This window comes from Acanthochromis polyacanthus, chromosome 23 (assembly GCF_021347895.1).
Source record: "Acanthochromis polyacanthus isolate Apoly-LR-REF ecotype Palm Island chromosome 23, KAUST_Apoly_ChrSc, whole genome shotgun sequence".
NCBI lineage: Eukaryota > Metazoa > Chordata > Actinopteri > Pomacentridae > Acanthochromis > Acanthochromis polyacanthus.
The window spans coordinates 7713690-7741367 of record NC_067135.1 but is presented as its reverse complement, the minus strand read 5'-3'; the positions used below and the strand labels follow the sequence as shown (position 1 = coordinate 7741367).

Below are 27678 nucleotides of genomic sequence, written 5' to 3'. Positions count from 1 at the left end.
CATTTGTAGAAGTTTGGAGGCCTGAATGCTGTTTACAGATTCAAATTTAAAGAGAATATTTTTTTAAACTGATTTTAGACTGCAGCTGCTTAATGTGTTTCACTTTTGTTCTGTGTTACTCAATTTTATAATATTTGTAGTTTTGTAGTTATGTGTGTTATTGGTCAGGTCTCACTCGAAAAAGACATTTTAATCTCAAAGGACCTTCTGGTTAAATAAAGCTTATTATATCTTTATTTATTTTTATATACATTTTATAAAAGGCTGCAAATACTTTTAGAAAATATGGAAATTATCGAGTAATGCAACAGTTTAACATCATCATCATTTGACCTCGGCAAAGTCTATAATACTAAATAATTTTACAAAAAATAAAAGAACCAATCATTAAACATAAATCACTAAAAAACAGTAGAAAAATGTATGATATTTTTTATGTGTGGGATTATTATTATTGTTATTATTATTATTATTATTATTATTATTACTATAAAACTAATTATAAGAGAAAACATCAGACTATTTTAGGTGTTTGCAAATAGAATTAACTTATTTTTCAAAAAACATAATGCCATCAGCCATCAGACGTCAGGCAAGATCCTAATTTTGCCCAAATATGCAAGATTAGTCTCTAAAACCTGAATTAAAATCTCAACAATTTAACCTAAAATAATTTCTTAGCATTTTTTAATTGTTCATGATGAATCAATAAAAAAATAAGAATTTTAGATTTAAATAATGAGTGCTCCATTGTATTTCTTTTTGCAGTTTACGCCATTACAATAAAGCAAAAAGTTTGAAAAATAAAACAAATGAATCACTTCAGTTACACATAACACAACAAAGTTTGTGGGATTTCCAGCAGAAGCCACATGAAATACAAAATTAGCACATTTTAGTATTTTTCCTGTTATCATCCCAAGATTTCTTTGCAATAATAATCAAGCATTTATTCAGTTTTCTCAGTCTGTCAACAGTTTCTACTGACCTGCAGTTTGTTCCTTTGACCACTAGATGGAGGTAAAGGGGCGTGAATTCACCCCATTCATCCTACAACCCATCATTTCATCCCAAACCTACAATTAAGCTCCAGACAGGATAAATGATGAGGAGCTATAGAATATATAGCCTTTTATTTGAACTTTTACTGCCTTGGTTGATATTCTGAGCGATCCTTTATCTTGACGCCAGCCGTCACAAACAGAAACTGTAATTGTTGAGTGAAGAAGTCACTGTGGTGTCTCCACTCACCCTGCAGCAGGAAAGACCCAGCTGCATATTCTTTCATTAGGTGATAAAGCAGCCGCAAAAATGTAGGAAAACACCGCCTCAAAGTCACACTAGACTACGAAGAAGTGTATAAGAGCACCAAGGGATCCTCAAAGAGACAAAAGGATACCATAAGGCTACTGGCAGAATGGAGAAACACACATTTTACCTCATAGATTATCAGTATTGGAACATTTTATGATGTTTAAGTGGGGTGAAAATTGCATTTGAAAGTGGTGAATTGCAACTAATTTTTTCCAAAAACACTGAAAAAGTCTAACATCTTCAGGTTGCTTCCTTTAAAGTCCATATTGTAAAGAAAAGCAGCAAATTCTCAACTTTAGCTTGCTAGAAGCAATAAATGTGTGACACTTTTGCCTTGAAATCATTAACAGACAATCAAAATAGTTGCAGAATAAATCAGCTAATTCACACACAGTTTCAACTCCAGTTTACACAGAGATTCTAACACATTTTTACTCACTATTTACTGTCGCAGAATGTTATCAGAATGTACTTTTTTGCACTGAAGAAAAGAAAAATTAGGAGTTGTGGTTATTTATAGATTGTTATGCTGTGATTTTACTGGTCCGGCCCACTGGAGATCAAACTGGACTGAATGTGGCCCCTGAACTAAAATGAGTTTGACACCCCTGATGTACAAAGTCTATTTCTCTCATTATCTGAAATGATAACTACATCTTTTTAATAGTGTGCCCTTGAAAATCACACATTAGTTTGTAGAGCCTTCAGCTGTTATATATAAGTGACATGAATCTGCTCTTTTTCTCTTTATGAAACATCAACAGTCCTCAATCCTCTCTTTGGATTTCTGTAATTGGACTTTATGGCATCACCGTGGTGTCTAATTGAGCTGAAACAAAAGCAAATATGAAAACTGCGCTTTTCTTTGCCAGATAATGACTTTTTTTGCCAAACATAAGGAGCACATATTGGCTCCTCTGTGGCCCGCAAAGTATGAAACATTCCCTGATTTGCTGTAATGTTTTATGTGTTCTGTCTCGTTCATTAGGCCCAGTTTGAGGCAAATTGAAGGGTTACCACTTCAGTACTTTCCTATAATAAGGTCAGCTTAATGCTGCACTCTGGATGTCTGACTGTGACGGTGAATTCTTGGTTTGGGTGGATGTGAGATGGCCACCAACATGGGCCCACCCACTTTTTCATAATGCAAATAAAGGCCTTGTGTAGGGGCTTCCTCTTTCTGTGTACACACCACACAGCAGCCCTCCCCAGCTCGCAGATGGCCCCGTCTCCAAACCCCGCCTACACTCTTTTGTCTTCGGGGAATCTGTCTCTCGGCTGTCGGTGGAGAGGAACTATTTATTTGGTGTGTCAGTAGGGGGCGCGACGAGGCTCACAGAGTTGCTCCAGAAGGCCTGATGCTCATTGTATGCAGAGTTATCACCACATCCAAACATTTTTCTCATTTTTACACCACATTTGTACACATATAAGTGCAACCGGCTCAGGTGTGTGCAGTAAAACACACATACTGGTGTACATGCACACACACATGCACAACTCTGCAGCTCAAGCAATGCCGTGTAGAGCTAACATAGATAAACAGGAGCGAGGAAGAGGAGGGAGGAAGAAGAGAAAGGGGAGGGTGAAGAGCATGAGGGCAGAAAATAATGACGAGGATGAGGTGGAGAAAGATGAGGAAGGAGGGAAGAGGAGGAGGAGGGAGGGAATCAACAGATGCAGTGTGGAAAGGACCGGAGGAGAATGGTGGATGAGGATGAGGCCTCCATCAGCACAGAGAGCCCCGCAGCACAGAATTACAACACACAGACTGGACACGCTGTGATGAAATGCTGCACAGTGTGCTCACATCTGACCTGAAATGTCTGTTTTCTGCCTCCAGTATCGCACTCGGAATGAATGAGGTCATTTCTGGCTGACTATAGTCAGATTTTGTGGACTCTTTTTCACATTTTGAGCAGGAAAACTTTGAAATAAAAGCAATAAAGCAGTGTGAAGTAAAGCGAATAGAAAAAATGTGCTTTACCGTTTTTTTTTTTTTTTGCCATTTAGTGATTTCAATTGAGTTTTGTATGAGAGTATGGCGCTTGGGGCAACAACTATTTTCAGAGTATGAACCACTTTCAATAAAAATCTTGATATTTTTATGATTTTTGCTCTACTAAAAGTTATTTCAGTAACTATTCATAAAATAAAATGTTATTAATAACGAAGGTCCTTTCTTCCTGCTGCAGTGAGACTGTTCCGTCCATTCTGCTAGTACCTATTTATATCTGTGCACGGTCTTTGCTGTGAGCTGCTCTTTTCTTTCTCCTGCTTTTTACTCCGCCAAGGAGGCGGAGCCTCTGTGGAGTTATGTGATGACTGTGTGTCTGTCTGTTCGTCTGTGTGCAACATTACTCAAAAACGGACAAACAGATTTGGATAAAATATTCAGGGAAGGTCAGAAATGACTCAAGGACCAACTGATTAGATTTTGGCAGTGATGTGGCTTATAGTCTGGATCCATGGATTTGTTAAAGATTTCTGTACCACTGTGAGATAGCGACAAGGCGTCACTGTAACTATGACAACAAGTGAACACATCATCAGCTGCCTGATGACTATCACATGATTGCGATCCTACTACAAATCCACTAATGCGGATTTATCAGTACTTAACTGCTGGAAATCAAACAAGGAATAACTGATTAAATTGTGGGGGTATTTCTGAGTCCTCAGTTCCTGTCACCTGCGGCATATTTAGGTCATGCGATTATCCGTACATAACGTACACATGCATAACACACACCTGTGCTCAGCTCAAGGTCATTTATGTATTAAATGTCTACATTTTATGGTGCCGTGATTTCTGTCATGATTTTTTTCAAGATTTCATCTGTCAGAAATGATACGACTGAGCAGCCTTGGTGGAGTACTGCATTCTCTGAGGGCTTTTCTTGTTTCTATCTGCTGCTTTAACACTGAAAGTTTTCCTGCTGTGGGATCAATAAAGATTGAATATAATCTAATGTCAATTTTACAATCAAATTGATTAAAAGAAAAATTAATCATTTGTAAAAATGCAGATTTTTGATATGGACAGTATAAAGCCAGTATTTTTTAAAATGTAAATTAATACTTATTGTGTGAATATTTCAAGTTATTAACTCTGATTCAGCAAAAAAGGTGAGGTTGGTTAAAAAAAAGCAAATTGTTTTTAAAAATTACATTTTTTTCCTGCATTTTTTTACAGTGCGCCTCAGTAAATACCACTAGATTGATGTGAATAGATGGAGAAAGCTGTGGAAAAAGAATTAACTGGGTTTCCTTTGATGATGAGGCCTTGAGACCTGGGAGACATACAATTTGAAAATATCTATCTATTAAGCAGAAGACGCTACAGATTTTTTCTTGTACACATGATGACACTGCAAATGCACAGAAGGAGGATGAGGAGGAGAGAGCTTCATCGTTAGAACCGGAGCAGCTCTTCTATCGCATCTGATTCTAGACCTCACATCTCCTGAGATAAGAGACAGACTCGGGGAATTCATGGGAGGGATGGTTGGAGGGATGGGGGTGAGGTGCGAGGGAGGGAGGGGAGGAGGAGGAGAGTTATGTGAAGATGTGGAAAGTGCAAGGAGACAGCAGAGGAGACAGACATTTTCCTCGACAACACTGACAGACAGACAGACAGACAGACAGACAGACAGGCGAGAAGAAGAGACAGGTGGAGAGTTGAGGTGGAAAAGAAGAAGAAGTGGAGACAAGAGTGAGCTAAAAAGAGAGAGTGGGAGGTACACTCAGCTCTGAGACATCGAAGACAAACCGAGCGAGAAGGAGAAAGAGGAGGAGGAGGAGGAGGAGAGGGAGACGGAGTGACGGATGGGGAGGAGGACTGAGGAGGACTGAGGAGGAGGAGGAGGAGGAGAGAGGTGAGGAGAGAGGTGTTGTTCATTAAGGAGGATGTGTGATAGGGACTGAGCAGGAGGTGGATGGTGAGGTTCATGGACACTGACTAATGAGAGGAGAGAGGAGGGGAAGGAGGCGAGGAGGAGGAGGGTGAAAATGACACTGGAGAGGGGAGGAAGAGGAGGGAGGAAGAGGGGTGGAAGTGAGCGAAGCGAAACTGATGGGGGAGGGGAGGAATTTGCACGTACGCACGCACGCACGCACACACACACACACACACACACACACACATGCACACACACACAAAGCTGAAAGCGACACGAAAGAGAGAGAGAGAGAGAGAGAGATAAGTAGCCATAGAGGAGGAAGAGGAGGAGTGAGGAAGAGGAGAGAGGAGGAAGAGGAAGAAATCAGGCGGGGAGGTGCAGACTGAGGAGGAGCAGAATTAGGGCAGGAGGGAGGAAAGTGTTGGAGAAGGAGGTGGAGGAGACAAAAAACAGGATGAGGTGGGAAAATGAGGGATGAAGATGATGATGAAGAGGAGGAGGAGGAGGAAGAGGAGGAGGAGGTGGTGATGCCAAAGATAAAGAAAAAAGCTGGAGGAGTTTGTAACAGGCTGCTACATGTCAGCAGCTCCTCTCTCCCTGTCTTATTGTGTTTATTGGCAGCATCAGGTGAGGGAATAGAAAAAAAAATCCTGCCTTCCTGCCTTATTCTGCTCATCCACCTGTGCGCACACGCACGCACACGCACGCACACACACATGGGCTGCAACTCTTTGAACTGTTTTAAATGACGCCAAAATAAAGATTATAACAAACAGAGCACACTGAGGCTATTTATCTGACTCGTTCTCGCACAAAGTCTCACACACTCGGTTCAATTGTCGCCCCGCTCTGCTGCCCTCTCCTCCACCAGGCATACATTAGTACAAGTCTGGACAGCCTGCCTCAGCACAGGGATGCACAGCTGACGAATCAATCCGCCGGCACACTGGAAAGTAGTCCCTAATTTATGGGATTTTGATAGAAAGCAGATTAACACTTTACGAAAGAAGCTATATTGATAAAATTAACCCCCATCTTGTTTGTAGTTCTATTTAAAGTACCTTAACTGCGTAGTGATTATAGTGTGAATCAGCAAGTAGAATGTTTTAAAATTATTTTTAGATTTTTAAGACTAAATCTTTCACTACAACGCGCTGTCAATTAAATGCTCGCATGTGTTAAACTAATTGTGTAACAGATTTATTTTTTAATCCAAAGTTAATAGTTTTGCAGGACTACTTTTTGTCAATCCAAACGGCTGCTTGGGAGAGGCATCGTGGCGGATGTCCACCTCACTCCGGTGCGGGTGTTGTCCGTCTCCCCCGGCTGCTTCCATCTATCCGTGCAGTTCACTTCATTGTATTGGCCGTGCTCATCAATTAAGCCCGTTTTAGGTGCAGTAGTTACCTGCTGGAACTCCGGGGAGGACTAGGAAACCGCGGGCGGGAGGCCGGGAGAAGTTTTTGAGTGCGGGGGAAAGCGGAGAGAGACGAAAACACAGGTACGGCGCGACTGTTATCTCATCTTCCAACTATTAACGTTACTAATGTAACGCGAGGGTACTAGCCGCAAGCTAGCCGGCTAGCGTTAGCATCCCGGCGAGCCGCTGGACTTAAATTGCACTTTTGGTGAGAAAATGAGCAAAGAGGGGGAAATGTCGCCAATTTTTTTTAATCATTCAGCCTTTAGGAATTACTTCAACCCACCACGTTGCTTCCGACGGTGGCTTAACGTCCCGGAACAGACCGGCAAGTTGAGTTATTGTGAGGCAAAGAGCGAGTTTTTTTTGTACTCCATGCCAGTGGAGGACAGTAGTTGTAGTAACAGCAACGTAAGCGTGAGGAAAACAAAAGGACTTCTAAGTCTGACACTGATGGGCTGCTATTATAGTGATTTTAGCTCCTAAACGTGACTCGGATGAAAAATGTGTTTATTTTGTGGTGATTTTTGAATTTAAACTAATTCACAGAAACGAAAGATAGCACAAAAATGACTCCTTTTAGTGAGAAATGTGCCACTTTAGAGATCCGTGAGGACATTATTAGTCACTATTGATCTTAATGTGTAATTATTGATAGTTAAAAAGTTGTTAAAGCTTCCTATGTGCTGGCGAGAGCTTGTGAGGAAAGAAAGGCTGCATTGAGCAACTCCTATAGCTCCATTTAGACTAGTGTTGGTGGTTGTGTATTGAAGATCATGTTTTTGCTCTGATTAGTCTGGGAGGAGATCGAGGCTACCGTGATCGAGGCTCCTGAAACTCCATGAAAGTGAAGTGGGGGCGGGATTTACACTACCACCCACCCATCCTCCTTTCTAGCCCCAACTCTACCGATTTCCACCAATAAATCTATATAATCAAACTAACTTGAGATAAGACTCGGTTGGTGACGTTAAAAGGTGCGGATGCTTTAGTTTCTTTTGGAGGTGGAGGTGGTGGTGGTGGTGGTGGTGGAGGGGGGCTGGTTGCATCGGGAGCAGCGATAGACAAAGACCTCCTGAGAGCCTCAGACACTTGTATTGTCTAGTCGGGAGTTTTCTAGGTGTGCTTTAAGGGCTCGGATTGTGTGATTTTGGAGCCCCACGGGAGCGTAAAGTGGTCACGTTTAACACGAGGGCTGTGGGGTGAAGGCAGACCGTCCTCATGTTAACTTTGGCGTCCCTGCTTTGTTCTGTGTGCGGTTCAAGTTAGGACACCGGCGATGAAGTTTGCTGGTGGGATGGGAAAAGGAGAGAGAGAGAGCAGGCGTTTAGGACTATTAATGCATAAAAAGATAGGAGTTGTGATGGGCTACTTGGTGTCATGTCCTGAGCTGACCGTCTACTCTTTGTGCCACTGGCCCGGTGATACTTAGACACAAAAAAATAAAAAAGAAAACGAGGCTTGGTCACGTAATAATAAAGCACTGACTGTGGATGACACTTCAAAGGAGAGCTCTCATGTGATCCACGACACGTTTTTCCCCCCAGATGCTGGCACTCATTTGTTTTCCTTCTGTGTAGATGCATGTTTGGAGGGTTTTCTCGGCTGGGATTGTGCTGGATCTCTTTAGATTTGAGGGTTTGTGTTGTTTTCCATCATTCACAATTATATTAGGGCTGCAGACTCATCTAGAGATTAATTAATTAGTTAATAAAATGTAAGAAAAGGTGCTTGTTTGAAGTTCCAATCACAACAAATTGTCCTGTTTGCTCAGTAATATGAAAAATATTGCAGCGAGGTGTACAGCTTTATCAGGATTGACTTATTGACTACGCTTTAGCTCTGGTTTTCTTAAAAAGAAGTCTGAGTTTGTGAGACAGGTGTGTTTTCAACCCTTGTGTCGTCCTGCGGGTCAAAATTGACCCGTATTAAAGTTGAAAAATGTAGGGAAAAATATATTTTCACAGTGAAACTTCTGATGTCCACATTTTCAACATTTTTGTGAAATCTTTGAACATTTTTTGGGTGGAAAAAAGAAATGTTTAAAAAAATGTTTCTTTAAGAACATTCACAAAAAAATAAACCAAAATCCAGTGAATTTCGCTGGATTTTTTAAAATTTTTTGTGAATGTTCTTAAAGAAAATATTAGTAATTTTACTGATATATATGTAATCACCTTATTGTAATTAACAGTTTATTATTTTCCGAACAAATACAAGTAATATTAAGAACAATATGTAATCAATTTAGATATTTTTAGGATTTTTTGGAAGATTTTTACTCATGTTTTGAAAATATTTACAAGAATTTTCTTGCCAAATTTGGGGGATTTTTTTAAAAATAAAACTTTTAAGGAATTATTGGAATTTTTTTCCTGACGGTTTTGCAAATTTTCAGAAATTTGGTAAAAAAATTTCTGTTTTTTCAGACAAGGAAACAATATTTTTCGGTTCTTGTAAATGAGGACAACGGGAGGGTTAATGAGCTGGAGGAACAAAGCAAGACTTGAGTTAATAATTTGAATCTTGTGATGAAAAAGATGGAGAGGTGCCAGATTTGACGTCAGTACTTGGCAGGAGAGGAAGGAGAATTGAAACTTGACCCAAAAATCTAGCAATTAGTCAAAGACATGTTTTAGACAATTAAATAGGGGCCATGTCAGGGCAATTTAATGCCCTCAACTGAACTGTTGACAGGTCATTTTGGTTAGAGAGGCTCCGTTTTATGGTGATGCTGGGACATGTGGTGTGATAATGAGGATTACAGGGAGATAACTGTTAACTCTGAATGAGTTCTTGTTCAGAAAACCGGTGTTTGGAAAAAATAAACACAGCTCAAGGGAAGTAATGGGATAGCTTCCAAGCCGGCAGCATAAGGTACCACTCTGCTTTACAAGAGTGAATCGGGTTTTATAGGGTTTCAAGTGAAAACAACTTGCAGCCAACGCACTAATGAAAGAAGAGCTAATGTTTAATGGGAGATTTAGTCACACTTAAGCCAGCGATGTTGATGAACGGCGGAGTTCAAGTCGTGAAATTTTATATTTGGGGCGTGTGTGTGCGTTTGTTGCAGTCATGCCCTCAGTGATGGAGCGCTCGGGGGCCGGGGTCCTGTCCAGGAGCAGAGCCAAAACCGTAACCAACGGCAACAGCCAACCACACTCCGAGGAGGAGAGCAGCGACGAAGAGCACGCTCACGGTAGAGACACACTTACACAATTTCAAATGAAGTATATTAACCTGACTTCTTAGTTAACTTCTTTCCTTTAACATCATCATAGCTGCTTATGATCTGATAATCTAACATGAAGCGTTGTAAAGAGTTTTCACATTAGCCACACACAGACATTTTAATGGTACAGCAGCATCGTACCAGCTGTTACTGGGTGTATTCATGGCGTCACTGCAGTGCTACTCTGGTCCCTGCACACTGCTCTCCTCTGTCATCCTCTCCTTCTTGGCTCCAGCCCCTTCCCACACTCTTCATCCTTGTTGTCCTCAGCCCACATACATCTCTTCTCCTCTGTTGTCTCTTTCAGCTTTATGCTATGATTATTTAAATTATTTTGTCCCCTCATCAGTCTGCACAAGTCACAAAGACAAAACAGAATGTTAGAAATTAGTACACATTTGTCAGTGTTTCCTCTACATTTTTTCTACTGTCACAAATACACCACCGCCGCAGGTCTCCACCTTCACAACAGAGTCCTGCACTGTGTCAGGTACTCGCAAGTGCTAAGGTAAACTACAGATAACTATCTTGCTCAGTATCTACTCTTGGATACATCAGGTTAATATGACGTTATTTACTAGCGAGAGCGCAGCTTTAGAGTGACGTGACGACACTGTGTTAACAATTTGCAAAAAGCTCAAGTGCTTTCAATGTTTCTACATGTTGATTGTTGATTAGACACTAGAGGGAAAACCACGCCTTGAGGTCAAAGGAACGTCCCGCAGAGCTCAGAAACATTGTAGTTATGGTTGAGGTATAGATCTTTAATACATCTAAAGGCCGCTTCACACTATGCGATTTTAATAATCTTATAAGTTCACAGCTTGTTACACTGTACGACATCAATCTAATATACATATAAAATAAACAACCGAAGAAGAAATCGAGCACCTACATTCACAGGAAAACTAGTGAAACGTGAATGGATTTAATTTTTCTTAATTTAATAGCATAAACTAAGTGCTGTGGCCACTATTTACAGCGGTGTTTGTGTTTGCTAGCCGCTAATGTTAGGTTACTAACCTGGGAGCTGCTATTCCGCTGCTACATCCTTCCATGCTTCATCCTTTTTTGTCCGGTTTTGGTATGAGCTGGAGGACACGTCAAAAAGGCTTCTGCTGCCACAACTCTACCAGGCTGTCGTCTTTGTTTAAATCCCACAGACTTGTGTTGATGTGTTTTGCCATTGTTGCCACAAATCGTCTATTTGGATTTTGCGCATGTGTGGTGCTGATCAGTACTTCATGTCAGAATTTCATCGCAGCTTGTCTTTGGTAGCAAGACCATGACAACGGCCGTTCTTAAACCTCACAGGGCAACGTAGGACCACTGATTTAGAGCCAAGACCAAAGATATCACCGCGATTCTCACACGATTGTTATCTTTCATCTGGAACGGCCTAAAATTGCACAGTGTGGTAGGGGCCTTTAGATAAATAGATCTGTAAAAAAACTATTGCATCGAGCACAGTGGCCTCTGTAATTCCTGGAGCCGGACGCCCAGACAAACTGAGCAATCGGGAAAGAAGGACCTTGGTAAACTACCAAGAACCTGATGGTCACTCTGACTGAGCTCCAGAGAACTTGTGTGAAGAAAGGAGGAACCTCTGGAAGGACTACCTTCTCTGCAGTGTTCCACTGATCTGAGTTTGAAGGCTTCTCCTTCGTTAAATACAAACGGAAACCTCTGATCAAACCAAATTGAGCAGTTTGGCCTCATTTCTAGTTATGACATCTGGAGGAAACCAGACAACGTTCATCATCTGCCCAATACCATCCCAGTGGTGGTGGCAGCATCATATGTTTTATGTTTCCAGCTGCAGGGACAGGAAGAATGGTCAGGGTTAAGGAAAAACTGCAGCAAAGTGCAGAGATATCCAGAGAAAACCTGCTACAAGGCACTCAGGCCAAAAATCCACCTTGCAGCAGGACAGTGACCCAAGACAACACTGGAGTGACTCCATGACAACTATGAATGTCTTTGAGTGGCCCAACCAAAGCCCTGACTTTGACAAAAATCAAACATCTCTGGAGAAACCTGACAATGTCTGTCTACCAGCAGCCCCTATCGAGGATCTGCAGAGAGGAATGACTGAAATCTGGCCGTCGCTGTTAAATTTTTAAGCTTTTTTCTTTTGGGTTTTTATGTGTAGAGGAGTGGAGCAGTCTGTGTCTTATCTGTTTAGAAACTAATGTTCAATTATTTTGCGCTACGCATGCTTCATATCCAGGTCAGTTCACACACCTGTGAGAATAGTGGAGAAACTTTGCACTAACCAGACAATGACAGCACCCAAGGATAACAACAAACACCGGGTAGATGTCAACAATAAAGCGAGCATATCTGAACATGGACTCATTATTATACAGCGAAGGGAAAACAGTCCTGTAGCTTCCAGTGTATATTGAAAAATATATCTACAGCAGACGCAGTTAAGCGATGGGAGTATGCATCTGTGAGATAAACAACATTTGGAAGATTCATCTTGATACGAAGATTGTAGGTATTTCATAAAATCGTCTGTCTCAATGACAAATGACGGATTCCCTCACAGAGATAATAATGTTGCATAGTGTTGTAACAGGGAGAGCTGAGAATGCTTTGGTTGGAGGCACAGACTCCAGGCTTTTAAATGTTTTAGTACTTGTGCGATGTGATTTTTCTATATATGGGTGAAATACTTTTTGTTCAATAAATGTTAATTTTATTTTGTTAAGTAAAAGTGTGGCCCTAAGGCCCTCAGGGCTGTGAGAGAAGACATACAGAAACATGCAAGCCACAAATAAATACATTTATTGATTATTTTTCATCTTTGCCACGACAGAACTAAGAAGACTCAATGCTGTCGTTCAGGGGTGTCAAACATGCGGCCTGCGGGCCAAAACCGGCCCTCCAAAGGGTCCAATCTGGCCCGCAGGATGACTTTGCAAAACGTAAAAATTATAGAGATGACATCAACTGCAGACTGCAAATTTGTAAAACTATTAATTTAAAATAATTTCTGGACCATGACAAATTGTTTTGATCATAAAGTAAAATAATGGATTTCTTTTATCATTTTTTTGTCTCATTTTTTAATATTTTGTCTTGTTTTTTGTCAGACTTTTGTTGTTTGTCTCGTGTTTTTGTTGTTTTGTTTCTCATTTTGTAGTTTTGTTTCTTATTTGTGTCGCCTGTGTTTTTTGTCCTATTTTTGTAATTTTGTGTTTTGCTTTATTCGATGTTTTGTATCATTTTTGTCGTTTGTCCATTTTTTGCCAATCTGTAACTTTCTAGTCTCATTTTTAGTTTCTTTTTTCTTTTGTTTTGTGTCGTTTGTCTCCTTTTTGCCATTTTGTGTCTGATTTTGTCTTGTTTTTGTCTTTTTTTTGTCTAACTTGTTGTTTTGATTATCAAGTAAAATACTGTATCATTCAGTTCCAGATACCTGTGACTAAATGTTTGTTCCTTTGTAGAAACATCTGTAAGTTGTAATGTATAAATGATAAACTGAGGCATGATATTGCTGAAATTTAACTTATTTTTCTTAAGAAACTTTATGCTGTTCATGATGTTTTCTAAAAAGATAAGTTTGACACACCTGCTGTAGCTGCTGCGAAAATATGCTTCTACCAAGTACTGGGTACAAATATTTATACTGATGTTGATATTATAGTTTCTCCTCTTTAGTAAATGTGCAAAAATCTCTCACTCTCATTTTTTGCTTTGTCATGATAGGCCACTGAGTGCAGATTGATGAGGGGAAAATTAATTTAAATGAATGTGGCATAAAGCTGCAGCATAGAGCTCTGAATAGTTTCCGAATACTCGTGTTTCTATCGTCCCCTCTCCTCCCTTCCTGTCCTCTGTCCCCGAGGAAACGGTAATCTGTCTCTTCCTCCTTCTGCTCAGCTTCCCTGCTTCTCACATTGTCTCACTTCACTCCTCGATTTCCACCCTCTGCTCGTCTCTTCTGCGTCTTTCTATGTTTACCACAGCTCTAATTGCTTAATGACTGCCATCCGCTGTTACTCTTCCCTCTCTCTGTAGCTCCATCTGTCTGGGTTTATATATAAACAGTATATGGAATTTCTGGACATTATTTGTTGCCTAGTAAAAAGTTCAGCTTTGTTTAAAAACCTGTACGTGTTAAACAATAAATTGGATATCAAAATCAACACAGCAAATGTCACGTAATTCATATTATTGCTCAAATTGTACTTGATTAATATATGTGATAAACACAGATCTTCCTGATTGGCTAATTAATTATATGTTTTGTTAGCAGTAATTACTCAGAGCTGCACATATTAAAGGCAAATTTTCACCACATGCTGTTCTCCTTTTTCTCCGTTTTTTCCCCCCTGTTTAAGTTTTAACCACTCTGAAAAAACAGACACAAAATCAGTCCCAGTCAGGTTATGATGCGTGGGAATAAAAGTCACTTTAATGAGCTTTGCTGGCCAGTTCTGCTAATCAGTATCCTCAGCAAATCCCTGATCCCACAATATATCATTTTCAGTGTTAAACCATAATTAGATCATTAAATTTTATTGCACTTTTTAATGGCGGAACTCTGTTTTTAAGCACTTTTTGTTTTGGGCTTCACAGAAGAAACTTGTTAGGGATTTAGGTCAGGATTAACTATTTAGCCATAATTAGCTGTGCTGTAAATGTGGTTTGGTTTGGTCTGGAAAAGATGTTTTTCTGAAAAATCATTGGTAGTCTGTTGGAAGGATGTCAACTTTACTTCTTGTAGCTTCACTTGTATGTATCCGTCTTATATGTTTTGCTATGACAGAGGCTGCGGCTGATGGGATTAACCAACACCAAATGCAGTTAGAGTAGAAAGATAAAATAATTTTTTACAGTGTGACGAAGAAAAACACTGATGTAATCACGTTCAGCTTCCTCCCTGTGTCATGTGATCCAGTCGGTCCAGCTCTGCAACTTCTTAGGAAGTTTTCTGCCCTGTCAAAGCAACACTGGTCTGTCTCTACCACACTTTGTGCACCTCTCTAAGAAATACAAACTCAGCTTCATTTAATGTCTTCCCCTACAGACAGCATGATCAGAGTGGGAGGAGACTACCAGGCTCAGATCCCGGAGTTCAAACCAGGTAAGCCGGGAGGGAGGAGAGCACACGAGAAGGGGAGATGACAGTGAGCAGTAAAATTGCAGATGAATAGAGAGAGAGGGGGAGGAAATCAGAGCTGAGAAGGAGACGTAGAGGTGAGGAGAAATGTGGAGGACCTTGAAATGGAGGAAGGAGGCGAATGCAGATAAGTAGAAGAATGAAGGTCAAATGACTAATGTTACAGTGGAAAACCAGGAAGATGAAGAGGAGGGAAGAGGAGGCTGGAGGACATCATCTTTGTCCAGGCATGCAGATCTTAATAAATGGGTGACTTTCAACACAAGAATGATCATTCCTTTACACTGCTTTGATGACAGGTTTACAAAGATATAATTACAAAAAGTAAAGATAAAGTTGTGAACTAGAAAAAAGCCTACATAATTAGTGCAGTGAAAGGTTAAGTTTGTAATACTGAAACCCGTTATTTTCTTTATTATATCTGCCTCGGTGAACTCAAATGGCTTCATATTTTGTCTGTGTCTTTGTTGAATCATAATTAATGTAGTTTGTCAGTGTTTTTATTAGTTCTGTCAAATGATTACAATTTTTAATCAGAATAATCATAGAGTTGCTGTGGATTAATTTCGATTAAATATCATTAATTTTCAATCTATTGACCCTCGTGTTGTCCTGCGGGTCAAAATTGACCCGTTTTAAAGTTTGAAAATGTGGAAAAAAATACATATTTTCACAGTGAAACTTCTGGTGTCCACATTGTCAGCATTTTTGGGAAATTTTTTAACACTTTTTGTTGGAAAAAATAAATGTTAAATATGTTTCTTTAAGAACATTCACAATAAATCAACCAAAATCCAGCAAATTTCACAGAATTTTGGTTGATTTTTATGTGAATGTGCTTAGAGAAAATCTTCGAAGTTTTGCTGATATATATGTGATCACTTTAGATATTTTTACTCATTTTTTTGATTATTTTTACTATTTTTTGAAAATATTTACAAGAATTTTCTTGCCACATTTGGGGGATTTTATTTAGAATAAAACTTTTAAGGGAAACTTACGGAATAATTGAAATTTTCTTCCTGGAGGTTTTGCAAATTTCCAGAAATTTTGGGGATTTTTTTTCTGAATTTTTGGATTTTTCTCAGACAAGGAAACAACATTTTTTTGGGTACCCATAAATGAGGACAACAGGAGGGTTAACAGATTTAAATAATTTAAATTTGAACGTTTGTAAATTGATTCAGATTCGTCCACGCCCGAATCACAATGCATCTAAGAAATGGAAATGATCCCCCACCCCTAATTTATATCACGGTTATATGTATAGCATTCACATTGCCAGAGACGTTTCAGAGATTTTGAGTCATTCTGCACTGTAGATGCGTTAATTACGTTAATATTTTTAATCAGATTAATCATGATGATGGATTAATCCAAATTAATGTGTTCATTTTGACAGCCCTGCTTTTTATGCAGTTACATTAAGAATTTTCAGGTTCAAAAAGAGCGAAAGTGTGAAAGATCCGATACCCTCTATGAGTAATAGATGGAAAAAAAGGCTTGACACTGGGAAAACAATCGCCATAACCTCCACAGAAAAAAGACGACAGCAGTCAGATTGCACCAGCGGAGAGGACAAGCACGAAAGCCAGCATCTGTTTCAGCAGGTGCACAAGTGTTGAATCCCCAAAAGATTCCCCTGACAGACATGCCACCTCGTTTTTCTTGCTAATGAAGAGGGAGCAAAAGATGGTTTCTAGACAGAGGAGGATGTGAAACGAGGAGGGAGTGAGGAAGGTTTGTTTGGTGGATGGGAAGATAGAGGTGATGTTTGGAGGGAAGGTTGAGGTTGCAGAACTGTAGACAGAGTGAAAACGGTCCTAAAGCTTCAAATCAGGTGTTCCCTGTTTTGTTTTCATTCCCAGACAGCCCAGCTCGCTACAACGAGAAGGACCAGAGGAGCATGCTGGTGTGGTGTCCCAACAGTCAGCTCTCTGATGCCATGTGTAAGCTCCTCACGGCTACCTTACCATGCATTCATTGGTACAAGCTTAACAAGTTGACCTTCAGTTTAGTGGCTCTATGCTGACTGGGGGGTAGCAATTAAACTCTCCGTCTCTTCCTGTGCGCTTGTGTTCTTCCACTCTCTTGCCCTTTTCATGTCTCATCTATTTCTGCTGTTTCTTAATATTCCTTCTTTCTTTGTCGCTTTCTTTAATTTTGTGTCGCTCTTGTCCACCCTCCCTTCCCCTCTTCTACTTTTAATTCACTTCTTCCAGTGGACGAATACATCCTGATGGCTAAAGAGAAACATGGATACAACATGGAGCAGGTACGATAGGCTGCATGATCTTCACAGATTACTGACGTTTTTCTTTCTAAAATGTGTCTCTGACCTGCCACTGACTCCGTCCTCTTCCAATCCTCCAGGCTCTTGGCATGTTGTTGTGGCACAAACACGACGTGGAGCGCTCGCTGGCCGACCTGGCAAACTTCACCCCCTTCCCAGACGAGTGGACAGTCGAGGATAAAGTGTTGTTCGAACAGGCCTTCAGCTTCCACGGCAAGAGCTTCCACCGCATCCAGCAGATGGTACAAGACTGGAAAAAACACACATCATTATAGGATATTTATTACAGAAATGTGTGCAAGATCAGTTAAACAGCTTCTCATGTTGTTTTTTTCTTGTGTGTAGCTTCCAGACAAGATGATCTCCAGTCTGGTGAAGTATTACTACAGCTGGAAGAAGACCAGGACCAGGACCTCCGTTATGGACCGACAGGCCAGGAGGCTGGTCAGCAAGAGGGAGAAAGATGACAGGTTTGAAATGCCATGAAACTTTACTGAACCCCCACTGGAAACTGTGTGTGAAGAGATAGAGGAGGCTGGGATGAACGGATACTAGAGGATGGAGCCGTCAAGTTCCAAAAAACTACTCATCTGAGATCTGACATTTACGAGACTTCTTTGTTAAATGACACTCGATGAGCATGTCATCCTGGGAAACAAGTGTCATGAATATAAACGCCAGATTGATATTATTTCTTGACATTTTTGAGAATTTTTTCTTTTTTTAAATTCTCCTTTTATTGAAAGAAGTAAAATTCTAACAACATCTCAAAAATTAGACCGATATACATAAACTATATACCAGAGGTGAAAAGCAACAGCATTTAAAATGGTCTGTTTTTATACAGCGCTTTTACTATACCTGCAAGGTACCCAAAGCGCTTTACAAGATATGTCACATTCACCCATTGATGGTGGAAGCTGCCATACAAGGCGCTAACCACAACCACGACAATTAGGGGTTAGGTGTCACCTCGACATGAGCACGACGGGCCGAGGATTGAACCGGCAACCTTCCAGTTGCAAGACGGCCACTCTACCCACTGAGCCATGCCGCCCCAATTTACAGCAGCTGTTTACAGCAGATTTTAAGGTAAAACGCTAATAGTCAGATCGATAAAGTAAACACAAGAACATTTCCTACAGTTAAATTATTTTAAGTCCATCTCACCAAAATCAGGTCTCAAAGGCCTCACATATCTCACCCATCCCTCCCAGCATTGCACAAAGGAATCCATCTTCACGTTTACAGTGAAAGTTATTCTTTCCATCCTATAAATGGTTACGTCTATCCAGCTATTTGTTGTCGGTTCTTCTTGTGTCAACTATCGCTTTGTTATCGCTTTTATCCCTGCAGCTAGTAATGTACTGAAGAAGTATTCATGTTTTTGATCTCTGGAGAATTAGACATAACTTCTGATGAACTCACTGTTTTAATTTGGATAATAGGGCAGGGGGAAAAGCTTAAGCATGGGGGAGTTGTGATTAATTGCTCTTTTATTCCTTGCAGTAATGATGAGGTGGAGGAAGGAGACCCGGGCAGCGACAGCGACTTTGAGATTGACGCCAAGAAAGAGGTAAGCCACAGAAAACATGGCATCCTTTCATTATTGTGTTTGTTTGTCATGACTTGCCTGGAGAGATCAGTCCAGCTGCATCAATCCTTCAGTTTCCAACGTCATTTATTATACAGAAATGTAACGCTGCCTGCTTGCTCCAGTAAAAATATATCCTTCTGAATCAAGCAGGCGGTAAAGCAGAACCCGAGCAGCACCACCTCCGATAAAGCCACCCCCAGTCGCTCTGGACCGGTGAAGAAGGAGAACATCGGTGCTCAGTACAGACACCACCCGCTCAGAGCCCGTCGCAGGCCGCCCAAAGGGATGCACCTGGTGCAGGGGGATATCATGTCTCTGTCGGCCTCCCACGATTCTGGCGTTCTAACCATACGTCAGCTGGACACGCAGCTGGTTTCACTCAAGAGACAGGTACGACCCGTGGTCATCAGATTATCAGCTTAACCCTCGTGTCGTCCTACGGGTTAAAATTGATCCATTTTAAAGTTTGAAAATGTGGGAAAAATATATTTTCACAGTGAAACTTCTCATGTTCACATTTTCAACATTTTTTGGTGGAAAAAAAGAAATGTTGAAAATGTTTCTGTAAGAACATTCACAAAAAAAATCAACCAAAATCCAGCGAAATTCGCTGGATTTTGGTTGATTTTTTTTGTGAATGTTCTTAAAGAAAATACTAGAAGTTTTACTGATAAATGTGTAATCACTTTTAAGTATTTTTAGGATTTTTTGGAGGATTTTTACTCATTTTTTTGAAAATATTTACAAGAATTTTCTTGCCACATTTGGAGGATTTAAAAAAAAAACTTTTCAGGGAAACTTTTAAGGAATTATTGGAATTTTCTTCCTGAAGGTTTTGCAAATTTTCAGAAATTTGGGGAATTTTTTTGCTGAATTTTTGGAATTCATCTTAAGTCAAGGAAACAATATTTTTTTGGGGACCGTAAATGAAGACAACAGGAGGATTAATTTGTAAATTCACTCAAAATGCTGCGTCAACGGGGTTTAAATTGGTCTATTTGTTGCCTGTAAGAAGCTGCTTTGTTTTCAAGAGCTAGAATTCCTTTTTGGTGAATGGCACGGGTGGTACTGCCTTCAAAATCCTCCCTCATTGTCTCCGTTTTCTTTCCACTCTTCCTCTCAGGTTCAGTCTATTAAACAGAACAACAGCAGTTTGAAACAGAGCCTAACCGAGGGTGTTGATACATTAAAACCCACTGACGTAAGTCCTCCTTCACTCCCTTCTTTCTGCCTGCTCCCTCGTCTGTCGCCTCATTGATTTTTCTCTCCCGACTGTATTCACTTTTCTCCTTCTCTGATCCCTCTCCAGTTTGTTCTTCTCCTCTTTCATTCATTCACTCTGCCCTTCCTCAACTCCCTCCACATATTATTTCACCCCTTGTGGGACTGAGATTAGTCTTAATCTGCTCATTGCTCTCATGCCGCCATCTCCATCCCGCTCTCCCCTTTTTCTGTCTTACCACCCACCTGCCTCACGCTTTAATCTCCCTCCCTCTCTCTCCACAGCCTGCCCCGAAGATGAACTCTCGTTGGACCACAGAGGAGCAGCTCCTGGCCGTGCAGGGTGAGTAGAGGCTGCAGCATCACCCTCCTCCCCCCCTCTTCAGAGTCACCTCGTGCTGCCAGCTCTCATCTTCTAACCTCACATCCACAGCCAGATGTGTTTCCGACACGTTAACAGTCACATTCTACACACACAGGGACCGGCTGCACTGCACGTGTTAGTTCAGTACAAGAACGCTCCTGAATGATTTCCCCAGCAGTCACTGTTGAGTAGTCATCAAAAGAGGTTTTTATTTGGGTGGGAATAGTTACAAAATGAACCAGAATATGTGCTGCCACGGTTACTAATATTCAGGCTAAATGGGGGCATCTCTTTTAATATTTATGTTGCATTAACCCTCCTGTTGTCTTCATTTACGGTCACCAAAAAATATTGTTTCCTTGTCTGAAAAAAAATCTAAAAATTCACCAAAAAAATGCCAGAAATTTCTGAAAATTTGCAAAACCTTCAGGAAGAAAATTCCAATAATTCCTTAAAAGTTTCCCTTAAAAGTTTTATTTTTAAAAAAAATCCCCCAAATTTGGCCAGAAAATTCTTGTAAATATTTTCAAAAAATGAGCAAAAATCTTCCGAAAAAATCCTAAAAATATCTAAAGTGATTACATATATTTATCAGTAAAACTTCTTTAAGAACATTCACATAAAAATCAACCAAAATCCAGCGAAATTCACTGGATTTTGGCTGATTTTTATGTGAATGTTCTAAGAAAAAAATTTTTTTGAAGATTTTTTTTCTTTTTTTCCACCAAAAAATGCTCAAAGATTTCCCAAAAATGTTGAAAATGTGGACATCAGAAGTTTCACTGTGAAAATATATATATTTTTTCCCCACATTTTCAAACTTTAAACTGCGTCAATTTTGACCCGCAGGATGACATGAAGATTAAAATCAAATTTAGGTGACAAAGTTCATGACAAAAGTAAAGCGAAAACAAACAGCAGAATAGAAAAAATATTTAATTTTGTGTTTGATTCGGTGCGATTTTGTTATGAAGAAGAGTTAAATGATATAAATACTTAGCGGATCATGTTCCTGTGAAGATCAGATTTCTCCTTTGCATCCCGTCATTTCATTTTGAAATTACAAACCAATGCAAGAACTCTGTTGTTGTTTTCTAGTGTATGAAAACTATTTCTACTGTAGTTTTTATTTCAGGTTATCTGACTGATTTGTGTAATTTTCAGACATGAGTTTAGTTCTTGCCACTGCCTTGCTAATATGGGAAATTTTACATCAAAAAACAGGCAAAAGACTAGAATTTGATCTTTTGAATATTCAAAAAAAAAACAATCCTAATGTTATGATAAGATGCAGCTAAAATGAATGAAAAGCTACCAGGATTCAGATTCAGGTGAAGTAAGCTTGATTCTGCATCACACTTAATTTTCTTCTTGTGGGTCATTCAGTGGTTTTCACTGGAGGAGGATTCATGGCTGATGTGTTTGTTGCTATGGATACAGAACAGTGTAATCAATGACACCCTGAATTTATAGTTGTGACTGACAGTAAATTGGAAGTTCTGACTCCATGTTATCGCACCAAATATGACTCAGGGACGGTCGTTGAAATGAGCAAGAAGACATTAGTTAAAATCTGACGGGTTGTTTGATCTGATTCACACAGTCTGGACTAATTAAAAATGCAGCGACTTGGAGACGCTAATAGATTTAATAAATAGAATGAATCTGATTCTTGCAGCCAAACAAGACTACGCTGATTTTTAGTGACTTCCACATCAGCTTGTCTTGGATTCACTGTCATTAGTGTTGAATGTAGAGTCTTCTTGCACTGTGGGCAAAGTTTAACTCATTAATTTGCAGTAGCAGTAACTCGTCGGGGCGTGAGAAAGAAGTCTGAGAATCAGCAGGAGAAAAGCTCAAACGGTAGATGAGATCTTCTGGCTGCTTCAGTGTGCAGACCCTCATTTACTGCAGCTGCCCAAACGACAGGAAAGAAACGGCAGAAGCTGAAACGTGTGCGATGATGTGACCTGGATGAGAGCAGGTGCAGCCAGCTGATCTCAGATGGAGGTTAACCGTAAACGTGCATCAGAAGATCATACATAACTGTCTCTCCTCTCTGCTCCTCTGTCACATTTCTCTGAGAGACAGAAAGAAAACTGACTCTTTTGTTTCCAGTGAATTGATGATGGTCTTCTTTTCCAGCCATCCGTCGCTACGGTAAAGACTTCACAGCCATCGCAGAAGTGATAGGAACGAAGACACCAGCCCAGGTGAGCTTCCTCTCCCTCAGATGTTGTAAATGTGTGAAGATCATCTGTTATCCTGACTTCAGTCTAACCCTTCATCCAGCAGCTTGTTTGCTGCTTTTCGTCTCTCCTCCCTCATCCCTCCGTCTAGCATAACTGTCGTCTCCATTATCCCCCCTTTCATTCGTCTTCTTCCCTCTAATGTTCAGCCTCCCGCGCGTCCTTGAACGCAGCGCAGCGTTCCGTCACCCTTCGCTTCCTCTCTAACCTGCCGTCTCTCTAACCGATCAGGTGAGCTCGTTCTTCGTGAGCTACCGGCGCCGCTTCAACCTGGACGAGGTGCTGAGGGAGTGGGCGGCGGAGCAGGTGGCCACCAGCCGAGACCAGAGAGACCCCAGGAGGAGCAGCGAGGAGATGGCAGCAGCTACAGATGGAGGCGCAGAGGAGGACGAGGTGAAGCCAGGAAAACAACACACAGGATATTAAACACCTCATCCGTAGCATCTGATTGATGATTTTGCTGCTCGAAATACAAAAGGTTCACAAGAAAGTATTAAACGACAATAAATACAAGTTTACAACCAGATCGGAAGAAATATCTTTTCTGAAGTGAAATATTTGCTATCTTCACCCTTAAATATGCAAACAAGACAAGACATGACTCTAAAATATGACATCTCTAAATTAATTAAAGGCAGTTACAGACTCCGGTTATTATATTGTATTGCAGAATACATTTTTGTCGACCTAAATTAAACCTTGTGCTGTTGATAAATGAGGAAATAAATGATAAAAATCCAGCAAAGGATGTCAAGTCTAGATTCTTAATATCGGTCTGATTAAATAAAGGCACTATAGAACCAAAAAACATAATAAAAGAATAAAATTTCCATCAGAAAATCAGTCTGATCTTCATCTTGGCACCATTATGGAAAGAATTTGTGTTCACTCGGTTCCCAAGTCTTAAGTTCTGATTAAAATAAAATCTTCTCTTTTACAAAACGGCTAACAAATGTTGATCAAAGACGAGAAAAATAGTGGATTTGTTGGGAACTGTTTCCATTTGTTGCTTTAGTATTTGGGGCAGCCGGGCGGTGTACAAGAGCCACTCGAGTGTTTCTTTGCCGGCTAAAAATGCCCCTTTGGGAGCACTTTGGAGCTGCAGCAGTGTTTCAGCTGAGAAGCTTCGGTCGCTCTGATATGAAGCAGTGTGTTGCTAGAACTGTGTGCTGCTTACCTGGTGAAAGAAATGCTCCTGGAAGAATCATTCTTCATGCGGACACTGACAAGAAGAACACTCAGACACCAGCAGCAGCTCACTTCTGCTCTGTTGTTGTTTAGACGTCCGACAGGTGGAACGTGATCCTCCACTGCTGTGGGACTCGTGGGTCAAAAGTGAGGAAGGCCACATTTTACCGACATTTTTTTTTAACTGCATATATACATATATCAGAGTTTCTGCAGAAATCAGCCGGTCACATTTAATGCTTTTTAATGCTATACTGTAAAAATTTTAATGCCGTAACCGTGAACTCAACAAATTACACGGGTTTGTTTTTTTGTAAAAGATGATTTTTATATGAAATCTGTCCCCTCATTTCACTATTTCTGAATCCAGAAACCACCCTGACCACCAGTGGGCTGCAGCCAGTCTCTGAATTCCACGTTTTCTTGCTATTTTTGCTGGAATTTGCATTTCCCCATTTCCTACTTCTCCTCCACTTTCCAAACATGCAGTTTTTGACAGTTGTACCCGACCGACCGGAGCAGTTATCGCAGTGCTCCGGCATGTTAATGCAGATGCACCTATGTGACAAATCGCAGTCTAGAATTATATATTATCAAATAATTTTCTTGAAAATGGCAGAAAGAATTTTTCATGTCACTGAGAATCAAATTTAATGACTTTTAATGTCAATTAAGGATTAATTTTCACAAAATCTATTTGACTATTAATGCTTTTAATGCCCTGCAGAAACCCTGTAATTATAAAATAAATATAGTAAAAAATCAACCAAAACATCAAGCTATCAAACCCAAATATAGAAAAAAATGTGCAAAAAATAGATATAAACTCAAATATAGAAAAATGTTTACAAACAAATAAAATAAAACACAAATAAAAAAACAGAAAATAAAAACCCAAATATAGTAGAAAATTAGCAAAAAATAAAAATAATCGCCACAATATGTACCATACATACACACATATATATATATATATATATATATATATAATAGAAAATAATATTTCAACAAATAAATCTCATGTTGTATTTCTGCAACAGTGGGTTTTACAGGGTTGATTTGATCATGAACTGGTTGATAAAAATAATGACACTAATAATCACAAAATATAAGAATTGTTCCTGATAATCGATCACTGGTGTCTTACATCTAGAGCTACTAGAACCTGGTCCGACTAGAACCTGGTCCGACTAGAACCTGGTCTAACTAGAACCTGGTCTGACTGGAGCCTGGTCCGACTAGAACCTGGTCCGACTAGAACCTGGTCCGACTAGAACCTGGTCTAACTAGAACCTGGTCTGACTGGAGCCTCTACTGTCTGTCCTCTGATCACACTCTAACCTCCTTCTGGCTCCTCCCCTCAGGTCAAGATGGAGGACTCCCCCTCAGACGCCCCCGGTGGCTCCTCTCCCCCCTCCTCCACCCAGACCCCCTCCTCCCTCTCCCAGCCTCCCCCTCTGCTGCGCCCGGCTCCCCCCTCCGCCCCTCCCAGCCTCCTCCGCCAGCCGCCTCCCCTCCAGACCCGCCCGCTGCAGAACCGAGCGCCCCACAACCACCCACCGCCTCCGCTGATCCGACCCGCCGTCACCTCCTCCTCCACCTCCACCGGGAGCTCCAGCCTCAGGGGCTCTCCACCCACCTCCTCCTCCTCCTCCTCCGCTGCAGTGCAGATGCCTCCATCACTGGTCGGGCTCAAAGTGGAGCAGCCCACCTCCCACTGATACACACATATGACACATAGAAACACACATAGTAGCATGCAGACACACACACACACACACACACACACACACACACACACACACACACACACACACACACACACACACACACACACACACATGAAGCTCCATCATCACTTCACGCCTTCACTCCTGGGACCACCACAACATCTTCTGCTCAGGTCCCAAAGGTGACGCCGAGTGTGAGGAGGACCCCCCCTCAGCGATCTGAAGCCCCTTTACTGTACGAACACACACCTACCTCCAGCACACGGCTCTGTAACACACACACACACACACACTCACTCACACACACTTCACTGAACAAAGAGACACTGGATCATCAAGCTGTTGAAGAAAGCCATGACCCACCTGCTCGTCTCCATGGCAACTGCTGAACATCTGGATTGCAGAGGAATGCGGTTGAACACACAGGAACACACTCTGTCTATATAAATATCTATACGGTGGGTTCCACTGGACGGCATCGAGTCGTCCAAACTACTTTCAGGAAACGGAAACGAGAGGAAGAGTCGGCCACGTCTGAGCCAAACCCGCTCCTCCTTTGCTTTAAAGCTTCGCGATAGAAGCTGCGAGTTCTGGGTTTTTGACGGTTGTTGATGAATCTGTCGGTTCCTAATTGAGCAAAAAAAGAAAAGAAAAAGAAGAGCAGGAGGTGTCGGTCTGCTCTCAGCCATGTGTTACTAGTATTAACTGGAGTGATGTTGCCCTTTTTCTTTTGACTAGACGTTTAAAGGTGGTAGGCGGGTAGTGACTGTATGTAGTTTAGATTCTTTATTCTGATGATTTCTGACTGAGCACTGAGGACATAAAGAGCCTTTTAACACATGAAGAAGTCCCACCAACCAACGCTGTAGCCTCTCCTCTGTGCGACACGTTGGATCTACTCCGACAGGTTTGTGTCCACTGGAAGAAAAAAAAGTTCTGCCAAAGTCTGTTATCGCTTTAAAAGCACACAAGAGTTCCAACGTCCCCGGTCGAGAAAAGTTGCTTGGCATCGTTATAAAAGCATCCAAACCAGCTCCGGTTGGTCAGGATGTTTGATTAATGAACAAAAATGAATTTACAAAGAAGCGATGACGACTCCGAAGCTTCCTCCAGAGGCCAAAGGAGATCAGAAAGAAGTTAACGATTAATTTCGCCAACGAATCGTCAGGAAAAGCTGCATTTTTTTGGTCTTGGTCTTGCTTAATGCATCCTGAGGTGACGATTTCAGAACTTCACCAACAAACGACTGAAGCCGTACCTGTCTGTGACACGTTAACTCCTCCTTTCTGTCCTCTTTATCACTGCCTTTTCACAGACGTTTCTGCAGCTCCGAGTCGAGTCGTTCCGTTTGGCTTTAAAGTGACTTTGCTCGGACTTGTTTTCTTACGTTTGTTCATTCGTTCCTCAAAAAAAAAAAACCTGCTTGTGTGTAACGTATGTGAGAAGTTGTTTACATCGTGGAAACTGAACTGTTTGTGTCTGAGAAATGTTTTTGTTTTTTTAAGAATAAAAAAATGACCAAATAGTTCAGCGTTTGTCGTCATTTTCTCAGATCTAACTGTTCTATCTGCTCTTTTCCAAACGCCATCTGTTGAGTCCTGACAGCTTTTGCCACCTGCAGCTCCCTCATTGCTGAGCAGAAAACGAGGGGATGAATGGTGTGAAATCGTGCTGCAGGAAAACGGGAAGGGGAAGGGAGGGGTTCAGCAGAGGGTACTGCAGCTGTGGCACATCTGCACAAGACTTATTTCACACCTGAAAGTCACCAAACTTCAATTTCTGATTTCTCACCGGCACAGATGAAATACTTTCTCTCCACCTTTAGTGTCTCTTAACCAGAAGAACCGGTGCTTTCTATTATATCAATTCAATACGTTGGATTAGGTACCCAGATCCACCAAACTGGAATTCCAAATTAAATTTGAGGAAACTCCTATTGAATTCTGGCACGAAAATTCCTATAAATTGTGTAAAAACAATTTTAAAATTCATCAAACAGATCAGATTGATGAGAGTTCCGGCTATGCGCTGCTG

At 40.9% G+C, this 27678-nt stretch overlaps 1 protein-coding gene across 2 annotated transcripts; it reads left to right on the top strand.

Annotated features, from left to right (window-relative positions):
• The first annotated feature begins 6494 nt into the window (after window positions 1-6494).
• Window positions 6495-27169, top strand: rcor2 (REST corepressor 2). 2 transcript variants are annotated; one of them, XM_051944016.1, is made up of 14 exons: window positions 6495-6717; window positions 9710-9835; window positions 14910-14966; window positions 16871-16951; window positions 17225-17277; window positions 17376-17537; window positions 17641-17765; window positions 18805-18871; window positions 19043-19282; window positions 20016-20093; window positions 20399-20456; window positions 22623-22690; window positions 22958-23119; window positions 25279-27169. In XM_051944016.1, exons 2-14 carry the CDS (start codon window positions 9712-9714, stop codon window positions 25633-25635), a joined length of 1632 nt encoding a protein of 543 aa, XP_051799976.1. In that variant the 5' UTR covers window positions 6495-6717; window positions 9710-9711; the 3' UTR covers window positions 25636-27169. The 2 variants fall into 2 exon arrangements, with proteins under 2 accessions (XP_051799976.1, XP_051799975.1); XM_051944015.1 differs by having other exon boundaries at window positions 19040-19282.
• Window positions 27170-27678: the final 509 nt, after the last annotated feature.

Coding starts and splice junctions, on each gene's coding strand:
- rcor2 (XM_051944015.1), top strand. CDS start 9,712: ATGCCCTCAGTGATGGAGCGCTCGGGGGCCGGGGTCCTGTCCAGGAGC. Junction 14,967..16,870: donor GATCCCGGAGTTCAAACCAG/GTAAGCCGGGAG, acceptor TTTCATTCCCAG/ACAGCCCAGCTCGCTACAAC. Junction 17,766..18,804: donor AAGAGGGAGAAAGATGACAG/GTTTGAAATGCC, acceptor TATTCCTTGCAG/TAATGATGAGGTGGAGGAAG.